The 25240-nt window shown below is 42.6% G+C and overlaps 1 protein-coding gene across 1 annotated transcript in view; it reads right to left on the reverse strand.

Moving 5' to 3' along the window:
* Positions 1–24527, reverse strand: part of LOC147708561 (chitin synthase chs-2-like) — a 709679-nt gene extending 685152 nt beyond the window's left edge. The window contains exon 1 of the mRNA XM_086925750.1: positions 24436–24527. Coding sequence (XP_086781876.1) covers positions 24436–24494 — 59 coding nt within the window. The 5' untranslated portion in view covers positions 24495–24527. The remainder of the gene's footprint in view (positions 1–24435) is intronic.
* Between the last annotated feature and the right edge of the window lie 713 nt (positions 24528–25240).

The raw sequence follows: 25240 nt of genomic DNA on the forward strand, positions 1-25240 counted from the left end.
TTACATTCTAAGAACGGATCACAGGTGCTGTGGCCTCGCGCCCGGACTAAGTTATCTAGTAGAAGTAACGTCCATGGTCAAATGCTGTATGCAAGCATTGTTCCCGAGCGGGCCTCCAGACACAGTGACTCCCCTCTGGCCTCGTCTGAATCTCTATTCTATACGAATTGATACATTAAGCAAAATGAAATCTGTGCTTTTACAGACAACAGTGCCTATAACGTCATCTAAAGAGACGTATGATCTTCTAGTCGCAAGGACGGCTACTGAGGTCCATGACCTTTTATCAACAAATTGCCCCGTGCATTTCGTACAAATACTCGAGCAACTCCTTAACATGTCTAGTGCTACAAGCATCCCAGGCATATTTAAGACAGTCTTTACGGGACTGCTAACACCCTTCCAGGCAATTTTGGGAATCTTTCCTAATTTTGTGCACTCCATCTTTGGTGGTATTCCACTATTTTTTGGACTCATCGCAGGGATTCTATTTTTGACCCTTCTGCTACGTTATGGCAAACCTCGGCTCAGACATAGCTCCCATGGGAATGGAAGAGACAATCCTAGCAATGCGCTACAGGGACAGGATAACTAACGTCCTCGGATTGGCCAGGCTGAGAGATCTAAACATGACCTGGTTCCTTTCATTCAGACCAATATGGCAAAATTGCATTTTACCTGTGCTACGGTGTATGCTTTGCGGCGAGGAATGCGTGTTGGACATCTGTCTTTCACTTCCATCAGCAGTACCAATGGACGTCGATACTTTGCTAAGTCCAATAACGGCTCACGCATTGTGTTGTCCCCAGCGGCTACCAATCCTGATGACGGCATTCGTGGAGACTCCTGTACTACAGCCAAGTGGTAACAGTGGAGCGAGTGACAAAAGCAACATCATCCAGGTACAACGTTCTGTGAGCATTGCTGATCCTGCATTCGATGACAGCAATCATTCTCACACCTGCCAAGTTTCAGCGCTATCTAATTTGGTTGAACTATCACCTGATTTTGTAGACCAATTCTTTGCGAGCCTGTCTGATACGATGTTCTCACCCACAGAGAAACAATAACTTTTGAGAAGCTTTCCGACACACAGCGTTCCCATGAACTCTGAATTCGGCCTTCAGTTTTGATCAACATAAAACTGCCAGGAGCTTTGGAAAACTGATTTTTCTTTGAATTGGACAATTTTTTTTAAAAAATATTGACCCTTTCCTTTTGGCACGAAACAATTCTTTGCTTAACGTAAAAACTATTCTTAGAGAACAGAAGCTTCACACTTCTATTTCTAAACACATCTAGAGACATAACAACATAACACCAGCCTCTAGCACACATGTTATTACAATGCATTTTTATGTGATGATTTATCTCGCATTTCTTCTGTCAGAGATACTTCATGTGTAATTCTTTATGCATAATCGTTCATTGATTTCATATGCAATAATTTCTTGAATGATTACTATGCTTTAAAACTACGTACAGTACCTAAATTCCATGTATTACAAGTACGCCTATTTCGAATGCATTTATGTATTTTGGGGTGGGCTATGTTACACAATGTTACACATACATCTAATTGCTTAGTTTTAGTAATTTTGATGGACATGAATTCGTGGAGTGGGTGTCATGTGCTTATCTAGGTTCCTGATCGATACTGTGACCTTATGCCCCTATTCGGCTATAAATCCATTTATTCCCTATATTGGCATAACCGTTCAAGTGCGATTTTCTGTAAAGTCATCTCTGGCCTCACACGAGCAGAGCCACAGAGCCACATTCCAGCATGACTCTCTGCTACTTCCTTTGCGACCAATTAGTGCAATGACAGAGCAGCAGTCACTATCTGATATTCCTAGATAACACTCCGAGTTCTTCAACAAGATAAAAACTTAGCAAACCTGGAAATCCCCGCTTGCTATGTTTTGATTAGTAATGGAACTCTAATGAGCAACTGATAGCTGCCACTTCCTAGTGACATCTTTAATTGACGTCTTATGTCCAGCAAACTTGCGTCAAACCCGGCACCTGTCAGGTATAAATATTACCAACGTTGCCTTAAGCAATGGGAAGCTGTGAGCGAAGCTGTGAGCTGTGAGAGCGAAGCTAACTGCTGTTGAGCGTTGCCTGTCGCTGCAGCCTGCTATCCTGTGGTGGTGAAGCTACTGATTACCATTATCGCCGCTACAGCGCGACCTATGGTGCAGTACGCTTGAGGAGCCGTGCAGCCGTCCTCTGCGAAGACATCCAGCCCAGCTGCCCGCGGACGCTGTCACCCCTCCTTCCTCCAGACGCGCTGAGAGAAGCCGCTGCCTTTCTCGTGCAGAGAAATCCAGTCCCGGCGCTTCCAGTTTACCCTCGCAGGTGACTGGGATATCGAGAGAGACCCCTGAAGGAGATACCAATCCTCCATCATTCTATTCAGAGGTATGGTGTTGACTAAACCCTTAGAAGAGAATTCTTGAAACAAACCTTGGCAAAACCAACTTAACTTAAGCTACTTACTTACTCCCCCTTCTCACGTGTTAGGCTTAGGTCAGGCACACTGGGGTAGGCTTAGTTAGAAGCACCAGTTGAGTATGTTAGCCTAATGTATATATGACTGTATAAATGTTTTATTACTTTTAAACCATTGTATGGCTAAGAAACCATATCAATGCTTTTACAGTTCTATTTCGCTATTCTTATCTTACTGTACGTACTTTTCATAATAACAGTTATTGCAATTGTGGCAATACATTTCTCTTGTATGAGAAGAAAGACTGTTCAATAAATGTTAACCTTTATTGATACACGCCCGTCTCTCTATTCTCTACATACTGTGAAAGTAAACTGCACTAGACTGACTGAGTGAAATCTATGTCTATTGTTTCACACGACCCTAGAGATCGACTCTTGATCTGAGGAGCAAAGTTGTCATGTTGCACGGTTGTTGGAAAACTGAATCCCTTCTTGTCTGTGCCAAGGAAGCTGATCACTTCCTATGCAGAGAAGAAAGTTTCCAGTGACCTCTGAGCTAGTTGGTAACACAACCCAATTAAGTTTAGCATAGTCAGTGGAGGCCTGGAATATCCGCAGTTCCACGTCGATACTACTGTTTATGTTATTCCAATGCGCAGGGCCTAGTGGGAAACTAGGAACTACACTACAATATCCTGGACCTGCCCTGCCTCGCCCAAAATGGCGCCGGTATAAATGGGACTCGTACCTCCTTGTTGTGTACTGGTTGCCCAACCTTGATATCACGAGATACGTATGCAGTTTTGAAGCACATGGCGGGCGGGGACGAGAATTGATTGAACATTTGGACATCCCTATTGATATTAAGTTCTGATGTGTTATTGATTACTGTACTATTGAAAGTTCGAATTAACGTTACCCATGGTACTTGCCCGCAAATGTATATCTAGATAATTTTATTGTAACTGGCCCTGTCGTACTTTAATTATAAAATGTACGTCCACCGATTCCGCAAATGTTAGACACCTTAGTTCTTGCAACCTAATGGGTCGCCCGTTACGTTGTTCTACAGTGTAAATGTCCCCTCATTATATACGATTCCAGTTTGCTCCGTGGCCGGCCCACGTGGTTATAGGCCCGTATTTGTATACTGACATTTTCACAATAAATGTTTTTAAAACAAAACATGGTAGTAGTACTTACATTGGTAAAGTTTTGAATAATAGCCACTGTTTTGGAATCAGTAAAAGGCAAGTGAAATAAAGCAGTCCAATTACATGACGGATAAAAGGTATAATACGCAGGAACGCAGTAAAGATAAATGGTCAAGGGCTGTTGTGTTTTCTACTCCTGCAACATAAAGTGATCGATAAGAATCTGATATTCAGGCCTATCAGCGACTAAGACAGCAGGCCGAGCCTCTTTTGCTCAACGGCTCCCTCATGGGACGAAGAAACGCCCTTTTTCTCAAAAAAGGAATATATTTTACTTGCAGGACAGTTGTAAATTTTCCGGGAGAATACATTAGCCTGGAACATTATAACATATATGTTTAAGAAAAAAAAATGTTCGAAAGCAATGAAAAGCGTTATTTTTAGGTCATATGACCAAGCCTTTCATCATTAGAATAACAAAAGTAAAATGAACCAATGAAAAGTTTTATTAACAAGTCACATGACCTGTTATGCTTACGTTACGCGCTGCGCGCCGCGCTCTGGATCGCTTCCGGGAAGCTGCGCCTCGCGCATTGGAGTACTTCCGGGTGCGCTAACGCGGCGCGTCATATGACGCATTACGCGACAACGCAGGTCCAGAATATAGTCAAAATGTCTCCACCAACCAGCGGTCGGAACACAACCCCTTTCAGTAGTCCAAAAAGTTCTGCTAAATGACAACAGAAGGGACAGGCAACAAGAACCTTCAGTCAAAGAGGGGAGGGCAAGTTCTTCTCTAGCTGTTCACGTTGGGGCTCCACCGGAACTGATAGAATTTGGGCGGGGTGGGTGGCGGAGCCGAGCTGTCTTGCAGCCATCATGGCGTCGAGCTCAGTTCATCTCACTAGTTTCGTATTTTTCATGAGGGGTTGTTCCTAATGTTTCTATTTTAGCGAGGTCAAAAAGAGATCCCATTAGTGGCCTACTGATTTTGCTCGATTCCTTTTGTTTTTTTAAACTTTTTTTCACTATCTGCAAAGACTAAACAGAGTATTGCGACTCTGTGCTTGTTTTTTATTAGAGAATGAACCAAAGAGAACCAATTCTAAAACAGTAAATGCTTGGATAACAATCAATCAAATGGAGAGAGAAGCAGGCACGACGGATTACAACGGGGGCAAAGGCCTGCGTTACCTACCCTTCACTATCTGCAAAGAGAGAATACCCCTAAAAGAAAAAAAGGGGGGGGGCAGCGTTCAAAGCCCATCAGCGTGCATAGACACGAAAATGTTTTTACCTACCACGTACTTGACATTTTAAAGCTTTTCATATTTGCTATTAAAAAAACATTGAAATTCACTGAAAAAACCATAGGTTATAGACCATATATAGTTAGGAATTAGCATTTACAAAACCTTATTTTACTCACACAAAACCATTGAAATTTCATATATAGTTAGTTCCACTAACTATATATCGCGCACCCGCAATCCACTGCTGATCATGTCACATATTACATAATTCATGACATGGTCAGTGACATCACTGATGACATCACTGATGACATCTCAAATGACATCACTGATGACATCATTCATGTGATAATACGATGAACCTCTTATGACTCTAATATAACCTTAGATACACTCAGTGTAAACAGACACTCACAGACTGTCACTCATCCATGGAATTACTCACACACCTAGTCAGTCATGCAAAGAATCAATCACACCTCCATTTCCTCAACTATACAGTTATACACACCTTACTTATTCAAACATATTCTAACACATATTTACTCTCTTATACAATCACTGATACAAATTCACAATGATCCATACAGCCACTCACACATTCACTGGCTCTTATGCACAGTTATTTATATATGTCAACTCTCACATGTACTGTGTTTTACATATGTACTTACTTTGACATGTAGCACTGAGATATCCATTCACTCACCAATACACTCATGCACACAGTCAACCGCCCATACAGCTGTTTCCACATGCACTTCTGAACCCATACAGCTAGTGAATCAACTGCTCACACATCTATGCACAGAGTCACACACCTCCCAGCCACCCACACACACACACAGTCTCCCATACAAATATTTGGGCAACCAATTAATAACCCATATAGTTACTCATATAGCTACTGATAAACACATGCAGCAGTTTACAGAACAACAGACATAATGATGCACAAATTAAGACAGTTTAGTCACTAACCCATGCACTCAGTGAGACACATTTAATCACTTACTCATACAGTCAGTCATGCACCTACTAAATCCTTCATCCAGACACGTATACATCCACTCATTCATCAATACGTAAGACATATTTTAACTTTAAAGAAACATACAGTCACTGGATGTTGTCATCAGTGATGTCATCAGTGATGTCATTTGAGATGTCATCAGTGATGTCATTTGAGATGTCATCAGTGATGTCATCAGTGATGTCACTGACCATGTCATGAATGATGTAATATGTGACATGATCAGCAGTGGATTGCGGGTGCGCGATATATAGTTAGTGGAACTAACTATATATGAAATTTCAATGGTTTTGTGTGAGTAAAATAAGGTTTTGTAAATGCTAATTCCTAACTATATATGGTCTATAACATATGTTTTTTTCAGTGAATATATATATATATATATATATATATATATATATATATATATATATATATATATAAACATTGGGCTGGCCCATAGATACAGAATTTTAATTCAACTTTGATGGTGAAGGGTATAGGATTATTTTAATCAATTAGGCACTTTTGTTTATTATTGACAATAATGTATTAGTTAAAGTGCGTTTAGTGGACAGCAGTTTCCAAATACACTGCAGTGTGGACGCAATGGTTGAGGGATTTGATATGCCCACTTGGGCGCAATTTTGAGAAAAGGTCTTTAACATGTATCTTCAGAGGTAAACTCAGGCTTGTTTCCGTTTGCGTAATTTGCACATAATATAGCAAGTTTGCACAGAATTAAAGAATTGTATATTTTAGCCATGATTTTAACATGCAATATACTACAGTATTTTATTCTTTTAATTGGTTTTTTAAATAATTAATCAATTCAATCAATGGAACATACTTGAGGACAAGATGAGGACTTGGAGGTCAAGATGAAAGGAAATGATTTTTAAATTTTCATATCTTGATTATTTCTTATATTTGTACATGTTGTTTTTTAAATAATAAGGACCTTGAAAAAAGCAAAACTTGTTGGCACTGAAATTGTACATATGATTATGTCGTGCTTTCATCCCTGACCAGGCTGAAGTCTGTTCTTTATGTCCACAGGCTGTGGGGTCAGCTGATTCTGCACTTGCACTTTAAATTGATGGGTGATTTGCTGGACCATGTCATGTGATCAAGGGATCAAGGTCCCGAAACGCGTCATGGCGGCGTGTTTGTCTGCACAAGGATGAGAAAATAAAATGACTTTTTGCAAATATCCTACTGGGTCCGGTTTCGTTGTTGTCCTGAGCGGTGTTTTAGGATTCAGCGGAGTTCTTTATATATATATATATATATATATATATATATATATATATATATATATATATATATATATATATATATATATATATATATATATATATATATATATATATATATATATATATATATATATATATATATATATATATTCACAGAAAAAACCATAGGTTATAGTGGATATATAGTTAGGAATTTGCATTTACAAAACCTTGAAAAAACCATAGGTTATAGGCCATATATAGTTAGGAATTAGCATTTACAAAACCTTATTTTACTCGCATAAAACCATTGAAATTCCATATATAGTTAGCTAACTATAAGCGCTAACTATATATCGCGCACCCGCAATCCACTGCTGATGATGTCACATATTACATCATTCATGACATGGTCAGTGACATCACTGATCACAACATCCAGTGATTGTATGTGTCTGTAAAGTTTAAATATGTTTCACATATTGAAGAATGAGTGGATGTATAAGTGTCTGGATGAAGAATTTAGTAGGTGCATGACTGACTGTATGAGTGAGTGATTAAATGTGTCTCACTGAGTACATGGGTTAGTGACTAAACTGTCTTAATTCGTGCATCAGTATGTTTGTTGTTGTGTAAGCTGCTGCATGTGTTGATCAGTAGCTATAAGAGTGGCCATATGGGTTATTGATTGGTTGCCCAAGTATTTGAATGGGAGGCTGAGTGTGTGTGTGGGTGGCTGGGAGGTGCGTGACTCTGTGCATAGATGTGTAAGCAGTTGATTCACTAGGAGTATGAGTTCAAGAGTGCATGTGGAAACAGCTATATGGGCGGTTGACTGTGCATGGGTGTGTTGGTGAGTGAATGGATTTCTCATTGCTACATGTGCAAGTAAGTACGTATGTAAAACACAATACATGTGAGAGTTGAGATATATAAATAACTGAACATAAGAGCCAGTGAATGTGTGAGTGGCTGTATCGATCACTGTGAGCTTGTATCAGGGATTATATAAGAGAGTAAATATGTGTTATTATATGTTTGAATAAGTAAGATGTGTATAACTGTATAGTTGAGGAAATGGAGGTGTGATTGATTCTTTGCATGACTGACTAGGTGTGTGAGTAACTCCATGGATGAGTGACAGTCTGTGAGTGTCTGTTTACACTGAGTGTATGTAAGGTTATATTAGAGTCTGAAGAGGTTCATTGTATTATCACATGAGTGATGTGATCAGTGATGACAAATGAGATGTCATCAGTGATGTCATTTGAGTTGTCATCAGTGATGTCAATTGTGATGTCATTTGAGATGTCATCATTGATATCATTTGAGTTGTCATCAGTGATGTCATTTGAGATGTCATCAGTGATGTCATCAGTGATGTCACTGACCATGTCATGAATGATGTAATATGTGACATCATCAGCAGTGGATTGCGGGTGCGCGATATATAGTTAGCGCTTATAGTTAGCTAACTATATATGGAATTTCAATGGTTTTATGCGAGTAAAATAAGGTTTTGTAAATGCTAATTCCTAACTATATATGGCCTATAACCTATGGTTTTTTCATTGAATTTTCAAGGTTTTGTAAATGCAAATTCCTAACTATATATCCACTATAACCTATGGTTTTTTCTGTGAATTTCATTGGTTTTTTAATAGCAAATATGAAAAGCTTTAAAATGTCAAGTACGTGATAGATAAAAACATTTTCGTATTTATGCACGCTGATGTGCTTTGAACGCTGCCCCCCCCTCCCCTCTTTTGCCTTAGTAGTACTCTCTCTTTGCAGATACTGAAGGGTAGTTAACGCAGGCCTTTACCCCCGTTGTAATCCGTCGTGCCTCCTTGTCTCTCCATTTGATTGATTGTTGTCCAAGCATTTACTGTTTTAGAATTGGTTCTCTTTGGATCATTCTCTATTTACAAACAAGCACAAAGTCGCAATACTCTGTTTAGTCTTTGCAGATAGTGAAAAATCGTGTAAAAAAATAAAAGTAATCGAACAAAATCAGTAGGCCACTAATTGGATCTCTTTTTGACCTCGCTAAAATAGAAATATTAGGAACAACCCTTCTTGAGAAATACGAAAATAGTGAGATGAACTGAGCTCCACACCATGAGGGCTGCAAGACAGCTCGGCTCCATCACCCATCCCGCACAAAATAACGACAAACCCTATGCAAATATTAAAAATATAGACAACACACCAGCAAAGAAACAGGGTAAAACATTTTATTAAAAAACTATTTACATAACGTTGGTCTATAAGATGATGTCAGTAGTGGACCGATGTGTGAATAGATCGAAAACAGCACAAGGCTCCAAGATCCGGATAGCAAGCTCCTGGATGTTGGGTGCCATAGTTTAGAGTTCTGAATTTCAGCCTTTTTCAATGCCTGTGCTTTGTTGAATCAAAATGGCGGCTTGACACAAAGCTAACTCAAACGTTGTTACTGATGCTATGCAGACCAAAACTGGTTTTCAGTTTGTACATTTTTCTAGATTTTTCAATCCAAGTTTGGTTGACTTTGTAGAACGATGGCTTCAGATTTTCAACATACGGTGTGGTGGCGCTGACTGGGAGGGGGCGCTTCGCTCCTGCCCCCTCCCCAAGTAAGATTTTCATACGTGAAAGTACGTTAATGGTTTTGGTCCCTGAGATGCTTCGATGTCACTACCATTCTCAAATAGCATAAGTTCTGGATGTTGGGTGCCATAGTTAAGAGTTCTGAGCAGTGCTTGTAACACTGTCTGAAGCTTATTTCCACCTACTGCAGCTTCACTATTCTCAAAGTAAGTGAGTGTCGTTTGTGGACCTGACTGCATTAGAAAACAATGTGATATGTTACCTTCCTAAACAGCTTGACGGAGGCCCCTGAGGGGCGGTGTGATGGCCATGGACTCGGAGAAGACGCTTGGCTCCGACACCCTCCCCAAGTCTTATAGCACTGGTGTAGCCTGAGATCGCCCCCGACATAGGCGGCCGGCTCCCGGGGTCCGGCGGAACTTTTTGCCTTTTGATGACTCTTCAATTCTGGACCTTGTCCCACAATCCGTTTGACCTGAAGACAAGCTGTAGTGGTGCGCCCCTTTATCGTTTTAGTTGCTATTCCGCCCGCTTTTGCTACACTGTGCCTCTTCCGCCATTCAGCTGTTTTCCGCCCGCTCTTGCGACTACAGCGTCTCGCTCACCATGTAGTTGAGATGCGCCCGCTCTTGCGGTGCAGCGATAGGCGGCTGCCACAGGACTCTCAAAATGGCGGCCGGCTCTTCGGTTTTGGGCCTGGTCCACTAAAATGGCCCTGGGACACCTTGGAACTCGGACGCTTGTCTGCTAGGGCTTGGGTCCCATTCTCGAAAAGCGTCCCCTCAGCCGTGAAGATTCTACAAAAGTCTTGGGGGCCTCCGACTCCCGCAGGCTTCTGGTGGGGAGCGGCTGCCATGATTGCTCGTGGAATGGCCACGACGGAGCTACGAGATGGTAGTGGTCTCATGCTGACGCCAGCTTTAGTCTGAAACATCCAGAAACACTGTAGACTACCAATTCGATCAGTTCCGGTAGCGCCCCAACATGACCCGGAAGAGAAGAACTTGCCCTCCCCTCTTTGACTGATGGTTCTTGTTGCCTGTCCCCTCTGTTGTCATTTAACAGAACTTTTTGGACTGCTGAAAGGGGTTGTGTTCTGAACGCTGGTTGGTGGAGACATTTAGACTATATTCTTGACCTACGTTGTCGCGTAATGCGTTTTATGACACGCCGCGTTAGCGCACCCGGAAGTGATCCGAGGCGCGGCGCGCAGCGCGTAACGTAAGCATAACAGGTCATGTGACTTGTTAATAAAACTTTTCATTGGTTCATTTTACTTTTGTTAATTTAATGATGAAAAGCTTGGTCATATGACCTAAAAATTACGCTTTTTATTATTTTCGAACAATATTTTTTTTTCAAACATATGTTATAATATTCCAGGCTAATGTACTTTCCCGGAAAATTTCCAACTGTCTTGCAAGTAAAATATATTCCTTTTTCGAGAAAGAGGGCGTTTCTTCCTTCCATGACGGAGCCGTTGAGTAAAAGAGATTCGGCCTGCTGTCTTAGTCGCCGATACGCCTGATTATCAGATTCTTATCGATCACTTTATGTTGCAGACATGAAAAACACAACTGCCCTTCACCATTTATCTTTACTGCGTTCCTACATATTATACCTTTTATCCGTCATGTAATTGGACTGCTTTATTTCACTTGCCTTTTACTGATTCGAAAACAGTCACTAAAAGTAAAAACTTTACAAATGAAAATACTACTACCGTGTTTTGTTTTAAAAACCTTTATTGTGAAAATGTCAGTATACAAATACGGGCCTATAACCACGTGGGCCGGCCACGGAGCAAACTGAAATCGTATATGATGAGGAGACATTTACACTGTAGAAGAACGTAACGAGCGGGCCATTAGGTGACAAGAACAAAGGTGTCTAACAGTTACGGAATCGGTGGACGTACATTTTGTAATTAAAATACGACAGGGCCACTTACAATAACATTTTCTAGATATACATTTGCGGGCAAAGAGTTACGAGTCCCATTTATACCGGCGCCATTTTGGGCGAGGCCGGGCAGGTCCAAGATATAGTCAAAATGTCTCCACCAACCATCGGCCAGACCAGAACCCCTTTCGGCCCTTTATGCTACAAGATGGTGTCTTCCATTCAGAAAATATTGGTGGCAGCATTTTGAAAGGAAACAGAAACAGCCGTTCTCCTAGTGAGTTTCACATTGTTACATTTAGGAAGAATGTTGAAGAGTAGTATGTGGAAAATCTGAAGCCATTTTTCTACAAACTCTCAATCAGACTTGGATGGAGAAAAAAAAACCTGAAGAATGTACAAACTGAAAACCAATTTTTGTCTGTATAGCACCAACAGTAACGCTTGAGTCAGCTTTGTGTCAAGCCGCCATTTTCATTCAATCAATAGCGTCCCCCTGCACACATTCAGGGACCTGGTCGTGTCTTCAGATGAAACGCATTGTAGGAAAAGAAGCAGAAAGGAAAAGGAAAAAAGTTCCGCCGGACCTAGTGAAGCTGCAGCAGGTGCAAATAAGCTTCAGACAGTCTTACAAGCACTGCTCAGAACTCTCAACTGAGGCACTCAACATCCAGGACTTGCCATTCGGATCTTGGCGCCTTGTATTTTTGTTTTGTTTTTGATGGAGGGGAAACAACAAAAAAGAGACATTGAAAAAGGCTCAACAGTGCAGGGCGCCTTGTGCTGGTTCCGACCTATTCACACATCGGTCCACTACTGACATCACCTCATAAACCAACGGGGCACCCCACGCCGACTTTCGGCGCAGCATTGTAGGATGGCCACACCAGTGCGGCAATTTTCTGGACACCACCTCGGTGCCATCCAGATCTCGGCGTGTTCATTCAATCAATAGCGTCCCCCTGCACACATTCAGGGACCTGGTCGTGTCTTCAGATGAAACGCATTGTAGGAAAAGAAGCAGAAAGGAAAAGGCAAAAAGTTCCGCCGGACCTAGTGAAGCTGCAACAGGTGCAAATAAGCTTCAGACAGTCCTACAAGCACTGCTCAGAAATCTCAACTGAGGCACTCAACATCCAGGACTTGCCATTCGGATCTTGGCGCCTTGTGCTGGTTCCGACCTATTCACACATCAGTCCACTACTGACATCACCTCATAAGCCAACGGGGCACCCCACGCCGACTTTCGGCGCAGCATTGTAGGATGGCCACACCAGTGCAGCCACTTGCTGGACACCACCTCGGTGCCATCCGGATCTCAGCGCGTTCGAGTCACTGTGCCGGAAGAGTGACCGGAACTCAGCTGAACACGCCGTCTTTCGGCGCAGCATTGTAGGATGGCCACACCAGTACGGCAATTTGCTGGACACCACCTCGGCGCCATCCGGATCTCGGCGCGTTCGAGTCACTGTACCGCAAGAGTGACCGCAACTCAGCTGGACACGCCGTCTTTCGGCGCAGCATTGTAGGATGGCCACACCAGTGCGGCAATTTGCTGGACACCACCTCGGTGCCATCCGGATCTCGGCGCGTTCGAGTCACTGTACCGCAACAGTGACCGCAACTCAGCTGGACACGCCGTCTTTCGGCGCAGCATTGTAGGATGGCCACACCAGTGCGGCAATTTGCTGGACACCACCTCGGTGCCATCCAGATCTCGGCGCGTTGTGCTGCCTTCGGCCTATTCGCACATCGGTCCGCTACTGACGCCGCCTCACGTGCCAACGGATTTTCTACGCTTTTTGTAGCCCTATGTCGCATAACAGGTCATGTGACTTGTTTATAAAACTTTTCATTGGTTCATTTTACTTTTGGTTTCCTAAAGATGGAAGGCTTGGTCATATGACCTAAAAATAACACTTTTCATTGGTTTAGAACATTTTTTTTTCCCAAACGATGAAAGCCCCACCTTGTTTCTGGATCATTCAGACTGAAGCTGGCGTCAGCATGAGAGCACCACCATCTCGTGGCTCCGTCGTGGTCATTCCGCGAGCAATCATGGCAGCCGCTCCCCACCGGAAGCCTGCTGGAGTCGGGGGCCCCCAAGACTTTTATACAATCTTCACGGCTGAGGGGACGCTTTTTGAGAATGGAACCCAAGCCCTAGCAGGCAAGCGTCCGAGTTCCAAAGTGTCCCAGGACCATTTCAGTGGACCAGGCCTAAAACCGAGGAGCTGTCCGCCATTTTAAGAGCCATGTGGCAGCCGCCTATCGCTGCACTGCAAGAGTGGGAGCAACTCAACAACATGGTGAGCGAGACGCTGTGGCCGCAAGAGCGAGCGCAACTCAGCTAGATGGCCGCCACCTGGGGAGGCCCGTTCACGCCGGCTCCCCCACGCCCCCCCCCCCCGGGCCGCCGCACGCCAATTTTCGGAGCAGCATTGTAGGATACCAAAACCAGTGCGGCAGTTTACTGGACATCACCTGGGTGCCTGTCGTACATGTTGTGTCAGCCATGTGACACTGGACACAGACCGCTACTGACGAGGCCTCCCCCCGCACCACCCGGGACGCCCCACGCTGTTTTTCTGTGCTGCATTGTAGGATCCCTAAACCAGTGCGGCACCCAGGCGACATCACCTGGGTGCCGTCCAGAACTCTGCACGTTGTGCTGCCTTGGGACTATTCGCACAACAGACCGCTACTGACGAGGCCTCCCCCCGCCCCACCCGGGACGCCCCACGCCAATTTTCGGAGCTGCATTGTAGGATCCCTAAACCAGTGCGGCACCCAGGCGACATCACCTGGGTGCCGTCCAGAACTCTGCACGTTGTGCTGCCTTGGGACTATTCGCACAAAAGACAGCTTCTAACTATTGTTGCTTTTTGTGTTGAGAAATGTTTAAATGTTTTTAGTTTTTGTTCCGTTTGTTAAAGTTAGTAGTTAATAAAGTTTTATAACCTTACTTTGTTGGAGTGTTATCTATTTTTTTAAAAACGGGTGAATGGGGCCTTGAATCGGGTTATTGTCATGTGTGGGCTTTGGAAGTGTGCTGCTGCAGGATCGGACATTTCAAACTCAAATGCACGTTCTTTTTCTTACCTTTCCGAAGCATGGAGCGCAATAGCAGGCAGAGAAAGGGTGATGCACGTGTTGAACACTACCTGACCTGTCAAGTTGCTGGCAGTGCCCCCCCGCCCGCTCCTGAAAAAGGGCACACACACACCGCCGCCCCGAGTACTTCACAAATCTTTAAAAGACCATGCGCTTGTTCATGAGGCTTAAATGGTTTATCACCTCTTCTAGAACCCCTGCATCGACCCTCTGACGTTTCCTGGAAAAATTACCATGTAACACAATACCAAGCCCTGTCAGCTGAAACCCCCAAGGAATCGTGGGGCATATTATCAAGGGGGTTTATCTCCGCTTTTTTGGCTTTAAAAACCATGAAAGCGGAGATAAAATTATTTCCCTATTATCAAGCTGTCGCTAACACCAGTTAGTGACAGCTAAAAGGAGATAGCGACCATCTTGGGCCCCGCTTTGCATGTCAGTGATACTTATCACTAATGACATGCAAAGTGGCGTGCCAAGATGTTAGCGACTGGAAACAGTCCCTAACATCGCTACCTTCTATTACCAACTTTTGGAGATATTCGCGCTAAGCGCGAATATCTCCAAAATCTAACACCTGCCCTGAGCAGTTCTTAGCCATGTTATCCAATGGGAGGTGGATAACATGGCTAAGAGCATTAGGTCGATAATACATGAATATCGCGGACTTTTCTGCGATAATAGCAAGGTTTATCTGCGATAAAAATCGCCGATGTGCGGCGATAATTTTTGTCTCTAAACAAGTTAGAGACAAAAATTATCGCTAGTTGTTCGTAATATGCCCCCGGGTTTTTGCTTGCAGAAATCGGGAGGCGGGAGACTAGCACTGAAATCAGTACTCACACGCCTGAATCAGGAGGATTGGCATGTCTGAATTCTCTACAGCTGGGGCCATAAACTACATCCGCAGGGTTAGGTGATAGCCTGGAACCAGCCTGGCATCTAAAATGGCTGCCGTGCACGACAAAATTGTGGCATTCGAAAAAAGGCAAGATGGCGCAGCCGCTGGAAGAGATGTATCAACATATATCAGCCTCCTCAGCCACCCTCAGGAAACATAGGGGATTAGGATATGTCTCCCGCACCCCCTTATACCTAGTACTTTAATTAACGAAGCACAAAATGGCGAATTCCCGTTTCGCTACCAGTTTGCGGCCCAGTTCGCGGCCCGTGAAGCGCTTCTACCGTGAAAAATCATTTTTTTTTTTTTTTCCCCACGGGACCCTTTAATAACCCCAACAACATTCCTAGGGGGTCAAGAGGGGGATACCTTGCCCCCTTTCATTAAATTCCCCCTTAGTTTTTCACCTTTTCTTCTCTCTCGATCCTACCGAGAGACAAGATGGCGGCCGCTCCGGACTGTCACGCAGCAAAAAAAAAAAAAAAGCTCACGCACAGCCGCTGGAAGAGATGTATCAACATATATCAGCCTCCTCAGCCACCCTCAGGAAACATAGGGGATTAGGATACGTCTCCCGCACCCACTTATAACTAGTAATTTAATTTACGAAGCACAAAATGGCGAATTCCCGTTTCGCTACCAGTTCGCGGCCGCGCTTCTACCGTGAAAAATCATTTTTTTTTTTTTTCCCCACGGGACCCTTTAATAACCCCAACAACATTCCTAGGGGGTCAAGAGGGGGATACCTTGCCCCCTTTCATTAAATTCCCCCTTCGTTTTCCACCTCTTCTTCTCTCTCGATCCTACCGAGAGACAAGATGGCGGCCGCTCCGGACTGTTTAGAATGTTGACAGACACCGGAGAGCCAATCAGCTTTCTGCGCGCAAAGTTCCGATAAGCGAAAAGTAAGCGGACCGGATCGCTGCCCGGAGCGCTGTTACAGATATATATCTTGGTTTGAACGTTAATTTCTCAAAAACTACTGGAGCACATATATTGAGACCTAGCAAAGGCACATCGGGCTAACAGTCCCTACAATTTTGCCAAGTTTCGTGCAAATCCATTCAGCCGTTCGAGCTAAAAGTGAGTCCAACCGCCCTATGGAAAACTCAATGCAAAAAACGCGTTTTGGGACCCCCCTTTTTTCTCAGCCCCCCCTTGACGAAACTCCACCAAATTTTCAGGGGCTGCTCAGAAACAAAATGTGCCATTTTCCTGATAATTTCAGCCGATTCCGTCCTCAAACGCCAAAGTTATTAGGCATAGAATTTTCAGAAATCCCATAGGGAATTAATCCTAACTATATATACCTACTGGCTATTGCCAGTAGGTAATATATATATATATATATATATATATATATATATATATATATATATATATATATATATATATATAAATATTAAATATTAAATATTAAATATATTAAATAATATACTTAACTTTAAAAAATAAAGTACATTTAATATACATTTTAACAAATATAACAAATAAACGTAATCAAAAATGTTAAACAGACATACATAATAAATATATATATGTATTTACTTTAAAAGAAATATTAAACTATTATGTTTTCAAATTTATTTTATGATTTTAAAATTATATAAACATTTACAAACATATATGTATATGCACAATTTCTTCTTGTCACATGAAAATTCCAGGACACTCAGGGCTGCTTCATGAGTTTATTGGCAAGGTTTGCTCAATAACAACCAACCCGTTTCACCTCTCGGCTTTTTCACGGTATGATTATTGCTGCCATTATACCGTTTTACATACACAGATCATGTGTTAGTTTGAATGCCATTTGTAAACGTTATACATTTCAAGTACTGAATCCATTGCAACTTATAAGTACAACTTTTTCAGGCAAAATTCAATGGTGCATTTGAAGAACGTTATGATTGCAAAATAACCAATCTTCCATTAACATATAAAATACTTTTGTTCGATGCCCCCATGTAACGAGGCACACCCACAATTAGCCACTCCTCACACGCTGTTCATACTAGGTGTCTGTGAAGTTAGTTCACAATGTGTTTCCATGGAGCTCCCTAGTTCCATGTTCTGATTTACTCCATTTTCTAAATGGTCTAAAAAACACGGTAGTCTAATTATTAAAGTTACATGCAAGAGTGTACTTGATTATGTGAGGGTTTTATATGTGCATATCTGATCTGGTGACAGAGATTTTTTTTGCATTCCCAGACTTGTCGTCCTATTTACTACTTTTTAAAAGAAGACAAGCACACTCAAAAATTGAAAGATGAACAAATGCACTGTAGGTGTATATGAATGATGAACTTGTGAAAGCTGCCAGCTATGTATTAGATATACTTAGTGTAGCTGCTTCTAAATTATAAGGCAGGGAGCTATGTGTTTACAAGGTAAGACATGTACTCTGAAATTTCAGTGAACTATATGCAGTCCTAGAGACCCATGTGCCAAATTATACATCCACTCTGCCACCCAGACTTGAATCTGACATGCCTAAGTAGAAAAGCAGTCAGACAGTAAATTAGCCAGTGAGATAGTAAGGCATGTACCTAAACATTCACTCACACAGACAGGCAGAACTGATATGTGTCTAGCGCTAATGGAAGTAGTTGCAAACACAGTTAAATAAACCAATACTCACTAACACATCCAGGAAGCATTTCATGCATCTCCTTACAGACACATTCAGAGAAACATACACGTAACAAGGAAAGGCAACAATTTAGTAAGAAACCTACATACACATGTAATCACAGCTCTTCATAGGAAATAAAACACACATTCAGATATCTGCTAAACAACTGACACTTTTTCATCTATGATGCAGAGAAGTAGTCCTTGCAACTTATCTTGTGCCTGGTACATTTGTGCCCCTGCATGCATTTTTACTTGTAAGCCAACCTTTATATTTAAAAGTCCTAGAGAATGGATAAATAACTCTTTCACCCTGTATAACTCACCACTGAGATAGGGTGGAGATAGGCCATAGAGCAGGGTGCTCTGTGCATAAAAGCTAAGGCATGTACACTGATGTTTCAGTGACCTACATCCATTCCTAGAGACCCATGTGCCCAATGTGCCCATGTGATCAAAGAGACCTGACTGCTGACAGTCAAAGCACAACCTGTTGTTCAAGTACTTTTTCAACCCTGGGTTCCCCTGCCTCTGCTTAACAGAGTTAGGGTGAGATCTGCCCTCCTCTGTTTAAGGGTTCTGGGGTATTGAGGGAGTCTCTGTAGTGGGCTTGCTACCTTTCCTTTTAGGTTTGTGTGGGCCTAACCCCCCTTCTTGGTGTCTCTCCCTGGTGCTGATTAAAAAATACCGGGTTCTCAACTACTCATCAGCTAACTCCCCCAGCTCTCTGGGGCTGGTCAATTCAGAGTCCATTAGGTACTGGCATAACTTGTTCTGTACACAATGAGTTAGGATGTGCTCCTTAAGAATTAAGTTATACAACCCTTCATAAGTACCTACTTTGTTAATTCCCATCCAGCTCTCTAGTACCTTCACTTAGATGTCCACAAAGTCCACCCAAGACTGTCTGTTTACCTTCAGGATGTCCCTGAACTTTACCCTGTACTGTTCTGGGGTCAAACCAAATTTCTGAACTAGACATTTCCTTGTGTGTTGGTAGGATTATGTCTCCTCCCTAGTAGGGTCAGGAGCCTATCCCTCCCAGCTCCTGGAATCTATTCCCACAGCATTGATCCCCAATACTTAGAGTGAACCCTTCTCATCATAAGGGCCCTTTCAAATTCAGTCAGCCATTTGTCTATGTTGTCCCTTCTACATACATAGGAACTATTCCCTTTGGAAACCTGGGAGAAAACCCACCACCCCAGGATATCTAAGCCTATTCCTCTTCATTGCTGCTCCATTTCTTCTTGCTTCCTCCCTTGCCCACTTCTTCTTTTGTAAATCCAGTGTCTCCTTCTCCAAAGTTATGGATGCTAACTGAATCTCTAGCTGTCTCTCTACTAGGGACAGCCCTGGTTCCTATTTGTGGGAGTCTTCCCTCCCTCCACTAGATCGAATTATAAATCTGGTACTGGAAGAAATGGACAGGTTGTCATCATCCACCTCATGGAGGTGGTTGTTGGAGGGATCACCCTCCACTTCACTCTCTGGAACTGTCTCTGCTCAGGTCTTAAGGGATCATCCCTGCCATTCTAATTCTATTAGCAGTCGGTAGTCCTTAGCCCTACTCTGAACCCTCAGCTCAGCCTCTGTGAGTTTGGTCAGGTTAGCCAGATATAGCTTCATGATATCCCTAGTTTTGGGTCGCAACAACTTCATAAATCAGAAATAGAACACATTTTATCAAAATCAAAAATACAAATTTAAAATCAGTTAAGTCAAAATTTAAAAAAAGGTTAAACCCAGGTTTTGCTGATTTTTAAAGATCTTAACCTAATTTACTGTATGGTGTAATTTAAACAGAAGGACTTATTCTCACCTCTGAACACCAAAAGTTGGAAAGTGGACTACTAGTAGTGATAAGTTGTGACTTACCACTATTAATAAGGCCACAAACAATAAAAGGGTCAGTCAAGGTCTCAATAAATTATTCCCTTTGTAGCCGGTAAAGAGCAGGCAGGTGTAACTTAGGAGACAGGTGTGCAAAGCATTTAAAAACACTAACGCATTAAATAAGTATGACACAACGCACAATAAAAACCCAACTCCAATTTATAAAAATAGGTTATATTTTAATAAACAAATAGACACCAAAACAAAAAAAATTACAATGTAGGGTACCAGAGAATTTAATTTTTCAAGAATAAACCCTTTCTAGTGTTCAAAAACCTACTGTGCCAAATTGGGACATTTAAAGTTGAGGCCAACCACAATGGAGCCCTGGTCGGATACAGAAAGCAGGAGGCTTCAGTCATAATTTTACCCCAAATGCCTTCTTAGGGGGGCAGCAGAAAGTTTACTGGAAACCAGGGATTTTCTGTCATTTTTGTGTGAGGAGGGGCCTCAGTGGCATGGGCCTGTGTCCCCCCACTGCCCCAGGACCAATTGGTCTTTCTGTCCCCTTGGGTGAGTGGATGGAGGTGTTCAACCTCAATCTACCCCTTGGTGAGGGTAGAACGCCAACTAGACACTATGTTTTTATTCATTGCAATATTTTTGGGTGAGGGGAGCAGCCCTAATGACTTGGGCCTGTTCTCCCCCTACCCCATGTCCAATTAGTCTTTCTTCCCCCCATGACGGGGTGGATGGGGGTGTTCATCTTCAGTCTGCCCCTCAAGGTATAGAAAGCCGTCTAGATACCTTGTTTTGTTTTCATGGCATTATCTGTTCATAAGTGGAGCAGACCCAATGTTATCCCCTCACCTCTGGACCAATTAGTCTTTCCGTCCCAGCAGGAGGCGGATAGGGGTGTTCAATCTCAATCTACTGCCCCAGGATGGCAGACAACCCACTAGACAAGTGGGTTGCTTATATGGCAGCATGTTTATGGAGAGGAGTGGCTCCAATGACATAGGCCTATGCTCTCCCTCTGCCCCAGCCCTATTAGTCTTTCTATCACCCCAGGGGACTGTTGTGGGGTGTTTACCCCTAATCTGTCCACTGGGGCAGAAAGTCCACTACACACCATGGGATGATAGCTCTACTATTTTTATTTTGTGAGTGGGGAGTTGCCACCTCATGGGTGTGGTCCAGAGTTATCCAACTCCAAGCTCAGCAGTCTTTCAGCTCCTCCATGGGCAGGTTTGGGGAGTTTACTCCCATTCTGCTCCCTGAGGGGTCAGAAAGCCCATTATATCCCTGGAAAAGTATGGTTCGAAAAAAATAGCATGTGAAGGGGCCACCCACTCAGGCTTCAGGCTTTACCGCCACCACAGGACAGTCCTTTTTGCCCATGTGGGTAGATTGGGGAAGTTTACCCCCAATCTGCCCCCAAAAAACCTACACAAAACCTTAGATATTTTTTATGGTTGGGGAAATGTCCTCCAGCCCTAAAACCCCAACAGTCTTTCTTCCCTCCGGGGGCATGGAGCATCCCCATGGAAATCATGAGGAAACTTTTCTTCTTTTGTCTGTAGTTTTGGCATACAGACCTCAGAGTAGAAGTAAACCCAAATGTCCTCCTACTTGCCCTAGGGAATATTTGAACTACTCGGATGCATGCTCTGCCACTCAGGGAAAACAACTAAACCAAGACAGTTTGAAAACTAAACACCCGGGGGACTCCGGGTTGGTGTGCCTTGCGTGGATACCACCTAGTGTTCTTACCCACAATGCCCTGCAAACCTCAAACTTTCTCTAAAATCACACATTGCCTCACATTACTGTGAAGCAAAGTTCTGAAATCTGTGTGGAATCAACGTTTTCCAACCAACAGGGGTACTCTACTTCTCCCAACAAAAAGGGTATTCCACTTGTGTAGCTGGGTCTAGCACCCCAAAACAAAAGACCCCAAAACAGAACATAGAGAAATCGGTAATAGAGGTAGTGACGGTATTTGGGCACAGGCTGCGTGGCCATTAAGGGGAACCCTACCAAACCCAGACATTTCTCAAAACTGGACACTCGGGGGAGTCTAGTTTTCAGAAACGTACAGGTTTGGTAGGTTTTCCTGGGTACAGACTGAGCTAGTGCTCAAAACCTACAGTTTAGCAAATTGCTGTGGTATGTGTGAATGTTTTGCAACCAAAATGCGGTTGCAAAACATTCCCATTTTACTGCCAACTCCGAGTTGATGGTAACCTATTCTTAAATGGGAAGTGTTCCCCAAGGGGCCCCTTTCCCTTTGTGAATGTATGTAAAAACTATTTTTAGGAGCAGGCAGTGGTCCCATGCAAACGTTTAATTTTACATTTTGAAATGCATTGCATTTTCCTTTAAGGAAAATGGGCTGCATTTTTTAAAAAGGGCACCATCCCAGTGATTTTAGCGATCTCCAATGGGTTGCAAACCAAGACCTAACTCATGAATATTAATGAAATTGGTCTTTCTGCGACCCACTGGAAATAGCAAAAAGTGTAATAACACTCTTTGGTACACTGCTGTTTGCGATTACGAAAAAGCAAATCGCAAAATAAAACTATTTGTAAATCTGAAACAACTAAATTAGTACACTGAGCCCTGAATCACAAGCTAGTACCCACAGATTGCAAAAAAAGGAGCCATTTTCAGTGGGAAAAGTTTGATTTTGGGCCCTTTCTGGTGGAGGGGCCTAGGCCCACCTACATAAGTGAGGAAGCCATTTTTATCAGGTAAACTGGTGGAACAGCAAGAGGTAGAAAGCGTGTTGCTCCCTGCAGATTCCAGAATTTTCTGTTACAGAAATGCGAGGAAAATGTGTGTTTTAGCCAGATTTGAGGTTTGCAGGGGCATCTGGGTAAAAAAACAGATGAGAGACACAAGTCATGACACTCTGGACTCCCCGGTGTCTATAGGTTTCAGAAATGTGCAGTTTTGGTGAGTTTCCTAGGTGCCAGCTGAGCTGGGGTCCAAAATCCACATCTAACCAAGTTGCAAAAAAGGGTTGGTTTTCAATGGAAAGATTATGCGTCCATGTTGCTTTTTGGGCCCTTTCCTGTCAATGGGGTTAGGCCCATCATTACAAGGGGGGTACTATTTGTTTTATCTTGAGACATGTGGGAAAACAATCCTAGAAGAAGTGTTGTTACAAATTGGATGTCTTCATTCATGCCTTCCAAATATGAGCCAGTGAATAAGAAAGAAGACATTTTGAAAAGTCCACTTTAAGGGCCAGATGTACGTAGCTTTTTTGAGTTCACAAACACAGGATATGCAGAATCGGGCCATTTGCGACTGCAAACTCGCATTTTCATATGTAAAAAACTCGATTTTGCGATTCTATAACCTATTATCTAATCGCAAAATGCGTTTGCGATTTGATATCATGAAGGGGTGTGTTTAGGGCATCCCTTCCTAATAGCGACTTGCTGTGGTATGTGTGAATGTTTTGCAACCAAAATGCGGTCGCAAAACATTCCCATTTTACTGCCAACTCCGAGTTGATGGTAACCTATTCTTAAATGGGAAGTGTTCCCCAAGGGGCCCCTTTCCCTTTGTGAATGTATGTAAAAACTATTTTTAGGAGCAGGCAGTGGTCCCATGCAAACGTTTAATTTTACATTTTGAAATGCATTGCATTTTCCTTTAAGGAAAATGGGCTGCATTTTTTAAAAAGGCCACCATCCCAGTGATTTTAGCGATCTCCAATGGGTTGCAAACCAAGACCTAACTCATGAATATTAATGAAATTGGTCTTTTTGCGACCCACTGGAAATAGCAAAAAGTGTAATAACACTCTTTGGTACACTGCTGTTTGCGATTACGAAAAAGCAAATCGCAAAATAAAACTATTTGTAAATCTGAAACAACTAAATTAGTACACTGAGCCCTGAATCACAAGCTAGTACCCACAGATTCAGAGATGTACAAATAACCTCTGCTCCTAAACTCTGTATTGGGTGTGAATTTCGGAAAAACATAGGTTTCCTTCATACCCATTTTTTTATTTTGCTATTTTTCATTATGAATTGCTTTATACTTGGAAAATAGTGAAATCCCTTTGTAAGGTGCGGCTCAGTTGTTGTCTACATACCTCAAGTTCTTGTAGCACCTACAGACCCTATATAACCCTGCAACCAGAAGCATCTATCGGACGTACTGGTAAATTGCTTTTGTAAAACAGCCATGGTGACAAGAACTTACAGATGAAAATATTGTCACTAATCTCGTTTTTTTCTTGCTAATGTTTCACATTATTTTAATTGAACGGTTTGTTTCTTTTGGAAAACCTTCAGGAATCTACACAACTTACCTCTTGCTAAATTCAGAATGTTGTCTACTTTTTAGAAATGTATAACTGTTTTGCATCATCCATGGGTTTCACACCTGTTATCAACACAAACTGAAAAAAATGTTGAAAGCACAAACATTAGGAAAAACGTTCTACCACTTATAAAAGTGGCAAAAATGTAGTGAAAATATTTTTTTATACAGCATTTCATTTTCCTGAAAGCTGATAAAATGATGATTTTAGCATGGAACTCCTTTGATTGGTCTTATTTTTAGGAAAGGAACCAGACACTTTTTTGGGAAGCACTATTTCCCCATTTTTTTCCCCCCACAAAAACAAAAGGTAGATATATTTTGGCTATTTTCCCAGTCCACTCCAAGGGAATCGACAAACCCTCAGTATTATAATCCCCATGATTTTGGGAAAAAAAGGATACAAGTTAGGCATGGATGTCTTATGTGGAAGAAAGTTATGGATCCCTATACACACAGTACTCCAAATTGCCAAAAAGCGCTCTGCACTGTGGGGTGGGGGGCTTAATCAGTTAAGGGGACACATTGTATAAATGCCTTTTTTTCCAGGGATTATACAATGTTGCCAAAACATATTCCTTAGCTGAAAATCAAAACTCCTCCAAGATGGCCTCCGTTACCCAAGCACCACCACAAAAAGGAAACACCATATTGCATCCTGTTTTTTTAGGTCTCGCTGGTGTTAGCAGCGCGAAGCGCTGTTGCCTGCGAGACTTATTGTCAGCATCATGCCTCTCAAGGGAGACAGACCGGGGCATGCGCGGCGATTGGGGTCTGTGGATACGCACATCCGG

This window comes from Lissotriton vulgaris, chromosome 6 (genome assembly GCF_964263255.1).
Source record: "Lissotriton vulgaris chromosome 6, aLisVul1.2, whole genome shotgun sequence".
Taxonomy (NCBI): Eukaryota; Metazoa; Chordata; class Amphibia; order Caudata; family Salamandridae; genus Lissotriton; species Lissotriton vulgaris.